The 17,966-nt window shown below is 41.5% G+C and overlaps 1 protein-coding gene across 1 annotated transcript; it reads left to right on the top strand.

Moving 5' to 3' along the window:
• The first annotated feature begins 1,199 nt into the window (after positions 1-1,199).
• Nabp1 (nucleic acid binding protein 1) lies at positions 1,200-8,006 on the top strand. The gene is made up of 6 exons (XM_051190154.1): positions 1,200-1,370; positions 1,586-1,724; positions 4,217-4,288; positions 5,006-5,081; positions 5,939-5,987; positions 6,903-8,006. The coding sequence occupies exons 1-6, from the start codon at positions 1,280-1,282 to the stop codon at positions 7,067-7,069; spliced, it is 594 nt and encodes a 197-aa protein (XP_051046111.1). The 5' UTR covers positions 1,200-1,279; the 3' UTR covers positions 7,070-8,006.
• The last annotated feature ends 9,960 nt before the right edge of the window (positions 8,007-17,966 follow it).

Raw genomic sequence — 17,966 nt, forward strand, 5'->3', positions numbered from 1 at the left:
CCTGCATTACCCACCCACAAACAAAAAACAAAACAAAAACCCAAAAAACCCTTCCAGGAGAGTTCAAATGAAGTGGCTGTCAGATACCGTGATGGGAGCTGAACTATCGATTTAAAAGTCCACACAATTAGCCACCAGCTCCAGCTCTGTTTGTCCGTAAAGCTCACTCACACCTCTCCCTTTCAGGTTATGTTTTAAGGTTTCCCCGTTGCCACTGTATGATTTATTCATTTTAGTTATATAAAAGCCAAGTGCAATGGAACATCTGTGAAACTTATGTATGGTTATTTTCAGCATGAAAAGAGGTTTTTATAAGTTATTCGAAGATCTTTTAAGAGACGACCTCCTCTTTCTGGATCCCAACGTCTAAAGTAGGAGGAAGTTAGCGGATGGGAACAGGCCTGGCAGCCTATCTCTCCCTCCTCGATCCCGAGAGCCCTGCTCCTTCTCAACTGCAGACTCGCTCTACCAACGGGCTTGGCACACCAGCGCTCCACGTGATCGCGGCGCTGAAGGGCAAGGCTGGAGGGCTGAAGGCCCCCGAGGAACATGGAGGAAAAGCCCACGCTCTCGCTCTCCGCAAGCGGCGATCAGAAACCCGGAAGACGACGAGGGCCGGAGAGAAGGAGGGTGTGGCCAAGCGCGGATTGGAAGGTCTGGGGGCGGGACTTGCGCGGATAGGGGAGGAGCTAGGACGGCTGCGCCGGGCAGCGGCGCTCCGCCCCGCCCCGAGAGGCGTGCCTGAGGGCGTGGCAACGCTTCGTGGCGTCATAAGGGGCGGGACGCAGTCTAATAGAGCCGGCTTGAGGGCGCGTTCGGCAGTCGCTGCTGGGGACGCGGTGTCCGCGTTTGCTGTCCTCCGTTGAGGTTTTGCTGTCACAGTCCCTTCCCGGAGCCTGGGACTGAGGGAGCGCGCGCGCGCGTGCGTGTGTTGTGTGAGGGACAGCGAGACGGGAGCAGGGCCGTCCCCTGCTGCCCCTTCCCTTAGCCGGGGCGCCAGTCCGCACGCTTCTTTGCTCGCCGCCCACTCGTGCGGAGTGCGTCGTCTTTTTGACTTTGGAACTTGTGAGCGTCTTTTTTTTTTTTCCCTCCTCCAAAAAAATTTTTTTTTTCTTTTGGCTTGGTGCCTCCAGGGCTGGTTTCCTCGGCCCCGAATAAGCGCTTCCTGACCCCGGTCGCTAGCCCCACCCCAGGTTGCTCCCCCGGCTCTGCTCCAGGCCCCGGAGGGTGGGAAGCTTTGCCCAGCGGGTCTCCGCAGCGTAGCCGCACCTGCCTCAGTATGTTTGGGGTCAACGACCCTCCTCTTTTTATAAAAGACATTAAGGCCGGACTGAAAAACTTAAATGTCGTCTTTATTGTCCTGGAGATAGGTAAGTGGGGTCCGCAGCCCGCCCCACACCCTGGAGCGCTCGGACTTCTTCCCCGCCCGCGCCCCCACGTGCTCTTGGCTGCGCTAGCCCGGACTGGGCTCCTACCCCGGGACACAAGCCAGTCGTGTACATGTAGCCCTAGGAGGGTGAGACAGCTGCCCTGAACGGACTCGTTATCTAACACACCTCCCCCTTTGGTTTTTAAATCTTAACAGGACGCGTGACCAAAACCAAAGACGGCCATGAAGTGAGATCCTGCAAAGTAGCTGATAAAACGGGAAGCATCACTATTTCTGTGTGGGATGAGATCGGAGGGCTCATACAGACAGGGGATATTATTCGTTTGACCAGAGGGTAGGTGTGCATAAATTGGGGTAGGTGTGGGGTTGGCCAACTTCTGGGGTTCTGCCAAGTTCTGAAGTTGCCTGGCTCACCCGTGGGCTTCTTCAAGAAGCTGTGAACTGTTTTGGTGTGTGGAGTTCGTAGCAGCTCGCCCTTTGCAACTAACAGTGTTCCAGGGAGGGAGTTCACTCCACCCCTCACATTTTAAATGTTAATTTTTAAAAAAATTATGTATGGTAGTCAGCCTTTTTAGTAGGCTGGTAACCACACTACTTTATAATCGGCCCATGCATTTGATGTAGTGTCTTCCACTTCCTTCCCTTTTTAGTGCCTTAGATTCTGCCAACACTTTATTTGTACCCTTCATTTAGGTGGTATGGAATTTGTCATTCTTTCCATTACCTTCCTTTTGGAAACAGTGTCTCCTGTATTCCAGGTCTTTTTTTTTTTTTTTTTTTTTTTTTTTTAACTTTAAGATGTCCAAGAGAGTGAATTTGAACCTCTGATCTTCCTACCTCTACTTCCAGGTGGTGGGATTACAGGGATGTACCCAATTGCCCTGGGAATGAGCCAGAGGCCTCCTGCATGCCAGGCAAACATTCTGCCTTCTGAATTACAGCCCCAGCCTGCATTTGACATTTTCTGTGGTCATATTTGTACTCAGAAAAGATGAAGACAGTATCTCAAACATTCATTCTTGAAAATGATTTCTTCTGTAAGATCAGTGTTTTATAACCACCCCCTCCCCCAAATAAGATAGAAAGTGACAGAAGGGCATCTGATACATTCAGAACATTTAGTTGGCAGACTGTTGGCTATAGAGATGGATCACTGTTTTTCATCAACTTTTGAAATTTTTACCAAATCTTAGTCTTCAGAAAAGGCCAGGAAAGCTTCTTAGAATTGTGGAAGCTTATGTGATTAGGAGAACTGTAATAATTTTATTGGTAGCAACCAGAAAAAAGTTAGCTATTGCTGTTGGCTAAGAGAATCTCAGAGAAGTAGTATTGAGTCCTCTGGGCAGGAGCTCTTTGATACTATCACACAGGCCTTACAACATTTTCAGGAAGTGAGGTAAGGTATCATCAAAGCAGGAAGTGAGTGAGAGTCAGGACTTAGCCATCTTATTCTCAAACACTGAGTCATTGTGACACTAAATTCCATCTTTGTAACTTCAATGCCTTTAGCTTCTACAAAATAGAATCCCTCCTTTGGTGAGGAATATAATAATAATAAAATATATGTTATAATCCATGAAGTTACCTTGGTGGTTGTACAAAGAAACATTGAAAAACCAGACTTCCAGCCTGATTCTGCTAAGCTGATTAGTTTATAGATTTAATAATGATGTCATCTACATTTAAAATAAACAATTGGTTCCATTATGTTGAAACTAAAAGTTGCAAAATTTGGAAAGGCCGGCAAGAGGGAGATTAGTGGTCTTTTTTGATAGTTTTGCCAGATTTTGATGCGCTTGGGAACTGTCTGCAGAAGTGGAAGTAAAATGGCTGTCTCCCATGACCATGCCAATGAGTGAGAGAAAACACTAGTGTGTTGTAGCCTTATACCTTGTGGCTGGAAGGCAATACAAATACTGAATTTCTGCTATCAGAAGCTCCTCAGAATGTACTTTAACTCTTCTGTTGACTTAGGTGGGTCTTGCTTTCCCCTCCCTCCTCCTAAGTTACGCAGAGGTCTGTCTTAAGTGTGCTTTCCTGTAAATGTGCAATGTAGAGAATTTTACAGGTATTTCTTCTGTTGGAATTAGGGGGTCTGTGTTTTAAAATTATTTAAATTGTAGCCCAACAGTTCATTGGGAAAGTAACATTTTCTCTAAAAAATAGTTTAGAGAAACTTTAACCAATGAGCAGTTCTTCACTGACAGAAAAGCAGCTCCCACTTTGTTATCCACAAACACTTTTAGGAACAGCAGTGCATGCTTTACCAAAACACCACTTCTCTCCCCTCCAGTGTCCTCCTGGAGTCTGGCCTCACATATGAGTTCTTCCTGTTTCAGCCTTCTCAGTGCTGGGATTCAAAATGTGTCACCATGACTGGTTAAGTTTTTCTCAAGCTAGGCATAGGAGCCCGTGGCTGACATAGCAGTTCCTCCTGAGGCTGAGACAGGAAGATGGCAAAGTTGGGGGCTACTCAGCTACAGAGCAAGTTCAAAACCAACCTGGGCGACTTAGGGAGATGCCTAAATGTAAGGCTTAAAAACAAGATCCAGGATATAGCCTAGTGGCTGCCTAGTATGTACAAGAAAGGCCTGGGCCATTCACCAGTAGTACTCAAAATTGTTTTCTTAGGGTTATAATTGAAACGATTATTTCATAATGTGGCAGTAGAATTTTCTTTGTGTTATTTTTTATTAGAGTTACATGGATTGTATTTGACTTGACATGAGAGGTAGATGGGTTGATTTGCACTCATACCTAATAAAAAATACACTGAAAAATTAGAGCTATGCATTCTTCTGAAAACCTGATTTATTTTTCCTCTAGGTATGCATCAATGTGGAAAGGATGCCTGACACTTTATACTGGAAGAGGTGGTGAACTTCAAAAAATCGGGGAGTAAGTATTAAAATACATTAGTATGTTTAAGTTTCAAATAATGTCTGCAGAATAATTGGTAAGTATAAAAAATACCCACTTGGCCTTTGGAAACTTGGTTTCATGCTGTAGGTAGGTAACTGGTTTAAACACTGTCAGTATTCAGCTGCCTTGAGAGTAGCTCCAGTGGGGCCCTTTAGAGTCATGTGTTATGAAGCGTTTGGTCAGGGTTACAGGATCTGGCTTGATGATCCTATCTATATACAGAGATGCTGCAGTAATGAAGGGCAGCTAGGTGACAACCATTCCAAGTCATTTGCTCATGGCTATTCCTTGTCAGGCTCAATTTAAGATTTTCCCAAACTGAATGTAGTTTATAGTTGAAGAGCTAAGAAAATACTGATGTGTGAACAGAGATCAAGTTGTGTTGTCAATTACAAGGATCCCTGGGATGAAGTGGTGGCTTGCTAGCCTGTCTTAATCATCTAGAATTTATTCTTTATACCTTTGATTGTTTTTGCAGATACACAGTGATTGATCAAAAGGGATTCAATGAGAGAATCAAATAGTTGGGTGTTAATATAGGATATAGCTATTTAGGAAATTTTTGTTACAAATGAATTAGCAAGCTACTGTAAAGATAATTCTTTGACATTTAAGGTTTTCATTCTTGTAAGTTAAGGAAGTTTTACAAAAGAGCTTCAGAAATCATTTAACTTGTCCTTTACTTACTTTTAGGTTTTGTATGGTGTATTCAGAAGTGCCAAATTTCAGTGAGCCAAACCCAGATTATAGAGGGCAGCAGAACAAAGCGGTAATTAATCCAAATACATGGCATATTTTTATGATTGGTTAAGTTTACTCTTTTTTTTTTTTTTTTATTTGTTTGATTTTTGCTTTTTTTTGTTTTGTTTTTTTTTTTTTTTTTTTTTTTGTTTGTTTTTTGGTTTTTTGAGACAGGTTTTCTCTGTGGTTTTGGAGTTTGGAGGCTGTCCTGGAACTAGCTCTTGTAGACCAGGCTGGTCTTGAACTCACATATATCCACCTGCCTCTGCTTCCAGAGTGCTGGGACTAAAGCCACCGCCCGGCTTAAGTTGACTCTTTACTACTATCAGGCTATACCTCTCATGTCCAGAGTATAAGGGAAATGATCTTGAGGACTAGGGATATAGGTCACAACTGATAGACTGCTTGCCTTACAGTATGCATGAAGTCCTGGGCTCAGCCCCTCAGTACTTCGTAAGACTGGCATTGGTAGTGCATGTCTGAAGTCCTATTTCTCAGGTGGAGGAGGCAGGGTCTTAGAAGTTCAAAGTCATCCTGGGCTATGTAGCTAGTTTGAAGCCAACTTGGGGTATATGAGACCCTGTCTTGAATAAAAAATCTTTAAGGTGCCTTTATTACATAGGTTCTGTGAGTCTGTATATACTTTTTGATAGTAGATAATACGTGCTATTTAGTTTTGCAGAATAAAGATAGTATCAGGAAATAGTGGGTGTAATTAATAAAAGCTATTAAGAAGCTTTTGGGGAAAGATTTCTGAATGCTTTAACATTGGCTGGATGTAGACAAATCTTTAAATATTGTTAATCCATGTTAAAGCCTTAAAATTGAATTATTTTATACATGAGTTACTTCTGTCTTCATCTGTCTAACTTACACTTTTTTCAGGTACAAAATGAGAAGGATAAAGTGAGCACCAGTACATTTGGGCCAGTTGGTAAGACTTTTCCCCGTATTTGTGATGACATGTAAACATTATGGATATTATGAAAAATGTAAAGGAAAATAATCTTTTCAAGTATAATTTACTATTAAACAGGAACTCCAGTAAACAAGGATACCCAAATAAATGACTTTATAGGAGTTAGAAGATACTTGCCCAGGCCAATGTATTGAGCACATTCTGTATTAACACTGGGGCCCATTATGCTGATCATTGATTAGTAAGACTAAGACTAATAAAAGACCCTCTGACGAGATCTTTTATTTGTCTGTTTTTTACAAATGTTTATGATATAGTGGTTATGTATAATATATGAGGAATTACTGGCTGTTTTGACACTGGAATCTGTCCAGGCAAATGGTGCCATAGAATAGTAGTCAATACTTTAACAAAGAGCAGCTGTCTTCCTCAGACCTTCCCAGGGACCCTTGAAGTCCTATTTAAAAGGTCTTCTGTCTTTAAGTAACTGAGGATGTCTTGTGAGATGCATCTTTCTGTGATTGGAGTTGATTAGGGTAGCTGAAGACATTTGTAACCAGCTCATGTGGAAAATCTGTCTGCCAATAGTTTGATTACATTGAAACATGAATTGTATGAGTCAAACACCAATACTCAAACATCTCTGCCCCTCCCTTTTTTTCAGTATAGGCAATTACTTTTTTTTATATTCTATTTCCAATTTTATTGCTCAAGTTAGATTCTCTTTATATTCATTCAGTACCAAGGTAATGTATTTAGTAAAGCTGATGCAGAGCCCCAGAGCCTACATCTTTTTTCATTATGGAATAAAGGTGCTTGTTTTCCATGATAATTATAAGCATTTACAGTGTATATAGGAACTTTAAATGACTGTTTCTATAGCATAATATAGACTACTTCTAAAAATGGTAATTTTTGTATTCTTCTTAGGAAATGGTGTCCAGACTGGACTTGAATCAAGGGGATATGTTCCATATACTGGTAGAAGCAATGGCCGGGAACCCATCAATCCACAGTTTCCAGGAGCTCGTAGTAGTCAAACAGTCATGACTACAATAAGTAATGCCAGGGATCCGAGGAGAGCCTTTAAAAGATGACCTAAGCCAAAGAGACACATGTAGTTTTTAAACTACGTGCCCTACTTGAACACTTAGTGCACTTTTATTTATTGTTAACTGTGAAAAGTTTGTCTCTTACGGGTTTCCTTTTACATTTTGGGTTTATTAAGAAGAATGGTTGGTTTTTACTGCACAATGTTGAGCTGCTCAGTTCCATCCTATTGAAGAATAGGAACTCTGAAAGCGGGAACATTTATTTTTAGAGCAAGAACTTACTGGGTATCACTTGAAAACCTGTCCCTGTTTCAAGGGTGAGCTACTGATGACACCAGCTTTATAGCCTCTGTGAGTCTTCTGCATATATTTTGTAATGTTAGCTATAACGTTTCATGGGAAATGTTTTTTTTGTCTTAAACTGGGAAGTGGCCATCAGAAGTGATAGCGGCTCCAGGCACAAGCCAGGCCCATGCTGACAGCGCTTTGAGTGATCCAGGGATGACTGTCTTCTAGAGTGACTGGCCTGCCATTGAGATTGTTCAAGGACAGAAGCAGCCTACATTCTTGTTTAATTACCAGAAAACTAGACTATCAGAATTATGCAATAAAATGTGTAATATAACAAGTAATTTTTAGAAGAAAACTGTAAGATAATGCTCTTAACATTTGTTATAAACATTGAAGATTACACTGAAGAAAAATTTACAATGTGTTATTTTTGAAACAACCATGTTAAATATTGGTGTATTTGGAGGGAGTTACAATACCACACTGGATAGCGATCTAATTGTCTTTTTGAGACTGGGTTTTTCTCTAAAGACCTGGCTGGGTTGGAACTTGTCATGTAGACCAGGTGGGCCTTTGAACTCTAGCTCTTCCTGCCTCTGTCTCTGTCTCCCAGGTGTTGGAGTTAAAGTTGTGCACTACCACACCAGGCTGATCTGATTATTAAAAAACAAAAGAAAACACTTGTGGTAGATTATTGTAGCAAATACAATTCATATTAAATTCTTATAGCCATGTGACAACCTGTTATAGGTTGCCAGGTAGAAGTAAAAATCTTGGCATAAGGAGAGGTACTGCTATTCTTTTAGGGGAGTGTATGTGCTTTAGTTTCTTCTTTTTTCTTTTTTCTTTTCGAGATGGCTTCTCTGTAGCTTTGGAGCCTGACCTGGAACTTGTTTTGTAGACCAGGCTGGCCTCCAACTCACAGAGATCCACCTGTCTTCTGCTTCTTGAGTGCTTAAGTGTTTTAGTTTCTGAACACAAATCATATAGCTTTACTAGCAAAAGATAAATGGCTCAAGTATATACCTCTATTAGAAAGGTTTGTGTGTCCTGGTACTTCTCTTCACTGCAGGGTGGGTAATTGGTAGATATTTTCATTGTTAGTTTGTCTCCTTAAATATTACCTCTTGAGTAAATGTCTTGGTCTACCTATGGCACAGCCACTTACTCGTTTTCCCCAAGCATGGAGAGTCCAGTTGAGTTTCTTGAAGCTGCATCTGCTTCAGCCTGGCTAACTCTGTACCTGCCATTTCTCTTCACCTCACATTGTACAATAAGTAAGTTTCTGTTCAAATTCTGTAGCATTTGGATATAATCTGTGCCAGATATTGTTCTATTTACAACTAACAGATTTTCAGTTTACACTGCATTAGGCTCTGTGTGGAGATTATTATAATATTTGAGGAATTGCAGGTCATTTGTTCATACATTAATAATTATAGCTATTTGGTTTTGTGATTAATGGTTTTTTTTTTTTTTTTTTTTTTTTTTTTTTTTTGGTTTGCATTACTAAATGCTTCAAAAAAGTTACCTAAGAGTTAAAATAGTTTGTGTTTTGTGATTACAGATGTTTTCAATAAAAATAAAGTACACACTAATGTTGAAATTCTAAGAGATAGGAACAACAGTACTTTTATTTGTAGAAGGATGTGGTGTTACAGGTAATTCTAAAGGATTTGAACTTGAACATATTTAAGTATGGTAAGGTATGGATTGCTGGGCCCTTAGTTCTGACTTGGCTTTCTTCTTACCTATGATGCTAGGCAAGTTGTGATTAGGAAAAGGAGCAGTGGAACTCCTTTGAGGAAGGGATGCCAGCAAGCTCTGGTGAATGATCAGTCCTTGTTATATGGTCAGAGTGTTCATAGTGGAGATGCTGAGCTCAGTGGGGAAGTATCAATGTATTTTAAAGATACTGAGATTACATAGACCATGGCCTATGTAATTTAGCATGTTCTGTGGTTTGCCTTATTAACAAGTTTCTTTTTTCTTAAGGAAAACTTCCAAAACAAAGCAAAGTGACATCCAAACAGAAATGACTAATTGCCTTCCCAGTCTGCTTGGATACCACTCATCAAGAAGTTATGGAAGAAAGTGTCAACGTTCCTTCTCTCTGGTGCCTTCAGCTATCAACGTTGACATAAACTTCAACAAGACCCAGTGAAACAAAAATCATGTAGTGTAGAAATGCATTTCTAGGATTGGGTCCCCATTAATGTTTCTAGGGACAGTTCTGGAGTGGAATGATAACATTTGATCAGGCCAGCTTGTCCCTTTAGTCTGGCCGGATATACAGGGAGTTGCCACAGGTTAGAAAGTGAAAAGATGGCCAAGCTGGTGTGACTTCACAGAAGCATTTAGGTTTTCCGTACTCTACTAACTCCCTTTTAGCTTTTTCTCCGTAGTCTTAGTAACTTGGTGTTAGTTTTAAAGTATGGTTGAAGGTTAACTAGCCCTTTGTTTTGTAAACTGAGATTATATACAGGATGGTCTCGTCCAATGGTCTGAAGGAGCACCACAGTTACTAGTTTCCACTTACAGAAGCAGCTACATGTCAGTGCAGTAGCTGAAATGCTTCCCATCTTGGGTATCATTAGAGTAATGGCTGTTTGCTTGAAGCCATTTTAGGCTGTGTGTGACTCTTGAGGTTGTAGTGATGACTGAGAAGCACTGGAAGCCACACAACGCTTTTCCAAACAAGCATGTGCCAAGCTCTGACATCACTGTGATCCCTCGCCTCTCTGTTTAAGCCTAATTTTTACTTCCCTGTCTCAACTGCTGAAAGTCCCATTATTCTAGTAGATAAGGACCATGGTCCCAGTGATTTTCTAGTACAAGGATGGTAGGAGGTTAGGGCAGAGATTGCTTGTGACACCCTCATATGCTGAGGCCCTAGATGGTGATTTTAAGTGGGAGTCATTAAACAGTCGCACAGTTCACACTGCAGTTTTAATGGGTGCCACTTCAGGCATGCTTCTGCTGATACCTAATTGTGACCTTTGAGAACTATTGTGTCACACCCCAAGGAAGAAGCTTTGTAGCTATATTTAAGTTCTATAGATGCCTCAAAGTTTGCTTTATTGGGAAAATGCTAGGATTTGAATTTCAGGCTATCGCCCCATTATTCCAGGTTTCTGAATGAACAATGACTTGATATTTCTACAAGTATATATTCAAAAGCAAGCCCATTAAGTTACTAATAAGTGTTTTCCCATGATAACATTAGACCTGAAAATACTACCAAAAATATTTTTTTTTTTCAGTGTAATATTTAACATTTCTACAAGTACCTTGAGCATTGAGGGTGAGGCAGCATTTCATTGCTGATCTTAGTAAGTTACTATGCTGACATTGACACACACTGAAGGGCTATTGGTAGGCTTTAAAAGTTCTCTGCTTAGCCTTTCCAGCTAAAATTAAAGATCATTGTATTTAAAATTAATTCCCAACTGGATTCAAGCTAGGCTAGCTTTCTTGTTCACAGACTGTCTATGGAGTAACCTTCAATACATGTTTGGTAAAAACTCAAGCTTTAAATAACAGCCACAAAGCTTTTTGGAAGAAGTGTGGATTGCCCCTCTGGAAGGAGCCAGGTCAGAAAGACCTGCGTGAAACATTTGGGAGATGTTTGTCTCCTTCCTGTCCTTGCCATCCCCCTTTCACAGAAAGACAGCTTGTTTTGAGCACTGCGTGTTTCCTCAGTTCCTTTTCTGTAAATCTAGAACAGAAATTGTATTGAATAGGAAAAAGTGTATTTTGAAGGATGCTTCTCTAGAGCACAGAATTACTGGCTGGAGTGAATGTTACAGAATAGAGATAATTGGGCCCTCTACATAGGAATGCTTGAAATTTTAAATTAGATTTAAATAGAATCACTCAAATTACATACAAGCTAAGATCAGATCTCTTCTGAGAGGATGGCTTACTGTGGTCCAGGGCTGGCCCAGAACTACCCAACCTAAAAGCAGAACTACTGTGATAGGCTCACTTACCTATAGATCCAGTTAAAATCAGCCTTTCCACCCTGGCTATTAAGTTAAAAACAAAAACCCCTTCCTGTTCAACTCAACTCATGGGAAGAGGAGTTGAAAAGTAGGCTTGGAGGCACTGACATTACCAACTGGTCAAATTGAACATGTTTCATTCTACCCAAGAGGGTCCTGGACCTGCTTAGGAAAGTTGTAGAAGAGGGATTTGTGGGTTAATGTTTGGGCTAGAGAATAAGGTCAGTGGCCCAGGAGAAAGTAGAAGGCATTCCTGCCTAGATGTCATGATTGCATTGCACTTACATAGAGCAATTTGTTTATAACAAAGACATTGAATAACGTTTTCAATGTTTTGTAAAATGTTGACTTTTATAGACACATATTTACCACCTGAATTTTGTATTAACATCTAATTTTTCATCCATTGCAGTCAATCCTTCTCAATCCATTTCAAACAGTATATTGATACTCCAACATGGATATTGATTGGGATTTCCAAGTTATAGTGTAACACATATAATGAAATGCACCTATTTTGGGTGAACCTCATGGTTTTTAAGAAGCGCCTTAAAACAAGCCCTGAAAACCCATTAAAATTCAAAACATTGTCACCCCTCTAGGAATTTGTTACGTTTCTCATGCCACATGAAACCAATGTTCCCTACTAGCCATCAATCAGTGTTAAAAGTATTTTCACTTTAAAGGGATTTACAGTTTTAGATTCCTAACTGGCGGTCCAAGCCCTTGGGGCACACAGTGCTGAGCTGGAGACTAAGCTAGAGGACCTGCTCAGGACTGATGGAGCTCTTCTCACCACTGGAGCTCTTAGCAAGGACCCTGTGGTAGGACAGAACAAGCCTGTGTGGGATGGAGTGTTGAGAGCAGAGTGTTGCCTAGAAACGTACATGTTTTTGGACAGGTGTAAAGCTTGATTCCCACTTTTTTTTTCTTTTAAAGCCAACTCCAAATGCCTTCTGTTTTGAGTTTCCCTAGCATTCATCAGTAGGCTGTATTCAGTTGGCACATCTAGAATACCCACATTGCTTGCTTAGCAAAGTTTACCCTCTGTGTGTGTGCTCACAAAATACAGTACAGTTTCACTTCCAGTAGAATTGTTTCTACAGTAATCACATTTCCCATTTGCATACAGTCTTATCACTTGGGGATTAAAGATTCTTTCCTTTAATAGACTAATGTATTGAGCACTGATTATATGCCAAGTCCTGTGCTGGCAAGTTCCCTCTGTTATGCTACTTGGAGGTGTTATCTTCATTAGAAGCATTGAATAATTTGCCTGAGATCATACAAGGAGGAAGTGAAAAAATTCCCCACACAAACCCTGGAATTTAACTGCTGAGTGAAATTGATGCATTGAGGCTTTTGCTGGCACACTGGATTGGGCTTCTGAGGAGAGAGGATTGTGGTTAGTTACAAACATAGGCAGAGGGCAAGATGAGAGCAGAAGCATAGGCTGCAACATTGTACCTGGAATTAGTCATGCTTAATATGTTAACTGGATCCAGTCCTGACTAGTCAGATTGACAGCCAAGTGGCAATTACCCCACAAACCCTGACATATTTTACAGCCTTGAACTCCCTCAGTGTTTGAGAATGGAGGCAAAAATGGCTCAAAGTACATATGCATTAAAGGGAAGACTGGTAAATTTGACTACATTTCTAGAATACAAATTAAAACCAAAGGATAAACCAGGAAATGGGTTTAACTCATATGAAAAAGACACTAATGTTCCTAACATAGAAAAAGCTTACAGAAATAGGAAATTGGGAACCTTTCCAGTCCTGCTTTAAAGAATGTACAAAGGTTTCTCTCTTAGGCTTCTATTGCTGTGAAGAGACACCATGACCATGGCAACTCTTATAAAGGAAAACATTTGACGGGGGCTGGTTTACAGTTCAAAGGTTTAGTCCATTATCACAGCGGGAAGCAAGGCAGCATGGTGCTGGAGAGAGGTAGCTGGGAGGTCTACGTTTGGATGTTCAGGAAGTGACAGCAACACTGGCCAGCTTGAGCTTCTGGGACTTCAAAGCCCGCCCCCTAGTGACAGGCCTCTTGCAACAAAGCCACACCTACTCCAACAAGGCCACAACTAATAGTGCTACTCCCTATGGGTCCATGGAGGCCATTTTCAAAGCACCATAGTTGCCAACTTCACATGAGAATTGAGTTTTAATGCTGAAGCATTCTTCACATTTAGATGGAAGGATCCATGAAAGTTTGACAACATGCAGGAGTTTACATTCATAGTTTACACTTGAGTTTGTTGTATGTCAGTCAACAGTACTACCTGCCTTTGGGCAGGGCTCTTGATAACATATGGTTTTCATCTTCTTCATATGTCTTCATCTTCTATATTGACTTCTGCTTGAGGTGACCTGATTTGACCAAAATGATAAACAATGCCCACCAAAGGCTAAAAGGTACTTGTACACTGTACTTGTTTGATAATCTCGGAGCCCTGGGGTTTCCAAACATAGATGAGCACTAGGTGTACCAGGGATAAGGGGCCACTTGAGAAACCTCAGTGACAGCCTGCCAACTAGCAGACATGATGAATCCACAGCTTATCCTGATCCAGCTGAGTTGCCAACCACCTTGAGACCCATAGGTGAGAACAACAGAAGGATGTGGCTGATCCAGCCAGAATAGCTGTTCTGGAGAATCTTAAGGTCCCTCCAGCTGCTGTGTGTCACTGCATTTTTAAGTAGTATGCTGTACATAGCAAAAGCTAACAAAATATAGTGGCAAAACCTGACAAGACATGCTCACCTATATTAGCTGGAGACTGGAAATAGCTGCTATTCACGAATAGTGTACAAAACACAGAGCACCCACTCAATAGCCTTGTTGCTACATGTGGGTAGTTTTTATGGAGTGATTTGCAGAATGTAAGTTGGTAGGTAAGACACAGTACAGAACAGTGTACATAGTATGCTACCTTTTTAAAACAATGCTGCTATGTATCCATTTTCTCTTTATTTGAAAAATAGAATTGGCTGAGTGCTTGCCTAGAATGAAGAGGTCCTGGGTTCAATCCCAGCACCACAAAACAAAACATGATGAATTAGCAGGAAACTAGCAATGGTTTCTTACAGGGAAGGCAATGCTATTCTCTACAAAGCTGTGAGTTTTGTACTATGTTAATGTTTTGTCTGCATACATCCTAAATGAAGACAAAAGATAGTTATAGAACTGTAGCAAAGGTAAAATGAAGTTAACTATATTAGCTCTTTAAAATAGAAATTTCAAGTATTATAAAAATAAGCATTTGTCTATGCATTCTTAGTGGGAATGCCTCAAGGTAGAAATAAGCAACATTTATATTTGTAATAGTATTCAGAAACACACACACATATTTGGTAAGATAAAATAGTTTTTGTTAATATCAGGAATCAAGAAAACAGCCTATTCAAAAAGATGCTAAGTAGTCTATAAGTTATAATCAGGTGTACAATTTTCTTGGGAAGTATCATGAAATCATGATGCATTTTCTTTGAAAAGGCCCATTTTCTAGTTCGCGTGAGTGAAGAGTAATGAGGAGCCCCTAGAACCAAGACTATAGTTTCTAAATGCCGTTTCCTATTAAAGATCAGGGCTCCTTGGAGACATTCAAGAAATGTAGAGACTAGTTGGAAACATCTCGTTGGATCTGAAAGAAAGGGATCTTAAAGAATAGTGGCTCATTTCAAAAGGACCTGCGGGGCAATTTGGAAAGATGGAAAATGTGCATGGATAATTGCAACAAAATGAAACTCTTATTAAAAATCTATAAATTTAGAACCACACATGTATTTTGTATGGTGCTAAAGTACTCATTGTTGCAGAAGAGACAAAGGTGGTTTATACTGCCTTCTATGAGCACAAACCCTGAAAGAAACACGGCACTCCATAGAGAGGGTGTGTTCTTTGCTAGGGATTCCACTCAACAAGGCCTGAGAATATAAAACCTCACTGGTTCGTGATCTCTTATGAGCTAATCTAAGAAACAATTATCCATGTCTTCTAAAGCCACCTTAGAAAAGTCTATGAACTTCCTAAGTGGACCAAATTGGCAGTTGAGCATGCAGTAGCACCGGCCTTCCCTAGGCACAGCTTTCCTATCTGTGGTTTCTGCAACTGTGAATTGAACCAACCTTGGGGGGAAAATTGTGTCTGAATTGATCATGTACCTACTTTTTTCTTGCTTTCATTCCCTCGGCAATAAAGTACAATAATGATTTACGTAAGAGTTGAGAAGTGTAGGAGTTGCCACTGCACCCTAACAGTGAATCCAAAGCTGAGTAAACTGAAAAGCAATTCTTCCTGGAACAGTAGCAGCAATAAGGTCAGAGGACTGCCAACATCGCTGAAGTTGTAGTGAGAGGCAGAAGCAGAGACTCATACCAGAGCGGAAAGCCCAGGAACAGACAACTCCATTGGAACTGGGGAAAACTGCTCAGTAATTGATGGAAAGCTGGAGGTTCAGACTGAAGAATGAGATTTAAACACATAAACACACACACACACACACACACACACACACACACACACACACACACGGGAGCCCAACACTAGGGCAATCACCTAAGCCCTTCTGAGTGTGCTTTCCAGACCATTGAGTATTCCGCTCTTTTTAACATGTTCTTTTAGAAGAAACAATTTAATCAGTGTCCAACTTAATTCAAGGAAGTGTAACTGTGCCTGGTGGGGAGGAGAGGAGCAGAAGTGGTCCAGGTTGTTTTGGAGTTAGAGATGGTTGTTGTGTACATTCCAAACCCAGCAACCACTGAGGTGCAGGTGGGGGACCCCTGACATCCTCTGATGTGCTAAGAACGATGAGAAAGTAGGAGGTACCACAGTGTTTTGAACTTGACAAGTTCACATTCAAGCTTTACTAACAACGGGCAAGCAGAGAATAGCAGAATCGGGTGTGAGAGAAGCAGAAGAGGGCAGGCAGGAGTTAGTTCAGGGAAAACCCCCTCCCCATGATCCCTCTCTCTTTTGGCATATTAAATTTTTTAAAAATTTTATTCATGTGTATGGGTACGTCTGTTATATAAATGTATGTCATGTGTCAGACTCCTGGAGCTGGAATCATAGTTGTGAAGGGACTGATGTGGGTGCTGGGAACAAAACTTGTGTCCTTTGGAAGAGCACCAAGTATCCTTAACCTCAGCCATCTCCCCAGCCCAGAGGAGCTTTCTTGGCCCTCGGTTGAGTTCTGGTCTTCTGGGGAAGTGTCTTGCGGTCTTGATTGACAGAGGAGTTCATTGAGGTGGCACAGGCAGGGGGACTCAGCAGGTGGGGGCTGGCAGCCTGGAAGACACCAGTTGGGTATGTGTAAGACACACTGGAAATCTGGCTGAGCTAGACTTGAGGCGACCACCCACTGGACGACAGTCCCCAGGAGGTGCACGTTCCTGTTTATCTCCAGAGCTGCAGCGCTTTCCACCCCAGGAACAAACAGCAGAGTACTGAGTCCCTCCTGCCATCACAGTCTCTCTGCTGTCCTCTACTGGTGAAGCTTTGCATCTTGCCATCTGGAGAAAAAAGAAGTAAAGGACTAATACATTTGTAATGCACTCACACTCAAGTACTTAACACGTGAAATGATTGTCTGTGGTTTGCTAAGTAATCATGAAGGTGGAGGTAGAGAAAAAACTTATTCAGCAAAGGTAAACCCTAAAGAGGGACTGTGGAAAAGGGCTTGCAATATCCTCTTCCCCTTTTCACTTCCATTGTAACATAGCTTACAATGTGAATTGGCGTGTTATCTGCCTGAGGACACTAAAGCTTTATATTATTATCTAGCAATCCAGGGCTGTTTAGATTTCCCAGGAGCCAGCATCAATCTCATAAAGCATGGAACCCCCTGGCCCCCCGCTGGGAAAGTGGGGCTAGCCCTTTAATTGTGGAACAGAAAGAGGTATCTCTCTTGGAAGGTCTCTGGCTGGCATCAGGAGGCCACACAAGCTTGATTCTGACATTGAATGGGACTGACAGCATCTCTGCCTTAGGTAAGTTTAGGTGTTAGGAGATTATTCTGAGTATATTCTGAGTACTAGTTAAGTGTTCGAAGAACCAGATGTAGGAGTCATGGTTTCCAGGCAGGCAGTTCAGGCACCAGGAGGCATGATACTCATCCATTAAACTGGAAGGTAAGACTTCCTCTGGCAGCTTTGTGCTCCGGATGCCTTGAGTCAGAGAGTTAAGAAAGGACTGATTAATGCAGTGCCTGTTGCTGCTGCTGCCACCATTGCTGCTGTTGTCTCTCACTGACATCAGACTCCAGCTTCCTCAGGTTCCAACAGATCACCAGGGATCTGTAGCACCAGATGCGGATTGCCACGGGATCCAGATTCATGGACTGAAGAGCTACGGGGTTCTCAGCCTCTCAGGTCTGAAGGTGGCCATTTGTGAAGTACCCAGTATGTATCCTGTGAGTCAATGTAGTGCATCCTGGTGTGTGTGTGTGTGTGTGTGTGTGTGTGTGTGTGTGTGTGTGTATGTGCATGTGTATGTATGGTTATATATGTGAGTATATGTGTGTGTATGTGTATGTATGGTTGTATATGTGTGTGTATGTCTGTATATGTGTGTGATTGTGTATGTCTGTGCATGTGTGTGCTCATCATGTACATGTGTATATGTATGTGCATGTGTGTGT

Source organism: Phodopus roborovskii, unplaced genomic scaffold (genome assembly GCF_943737965.1).
Source record: "Phodopus roborovskii unplaced genomic scaffold, PHOROB, whole genome shotgun sequence".
NCBI classification, from domain to species: domain Eukaryota; kingdom Metazoa; phylum Chordata; class Mammalia; order Rodentia; family Cricetidae; genus Phodopus; species Phodopus roborovskii.

Bases quoted from the DNA above. Each gene is read 5' to 3' on its own strand.
- Nabp1 (XM_051190154.1), top strand. From the start codon at position 1,280: ATGTTTGGGGTCAACGACCCTCCTCTTTTTATAAAAGACATTAAGGCC. The intron at 1,725-4,216 runs GTAGGTGTGCAT...TTTTTCCTCTAG, and splicing joins ATTATTCGTTTGACCAGAGG to GTATGCATCAATGTGGAAAG. The intron at 5,988-6,902 runs GTAAGACTTTTC...TATTCTTCTTAG, and splicing joins CAGTACATTTGGGCCAGTTG to GAAATGGTGTCCAGACTGGA.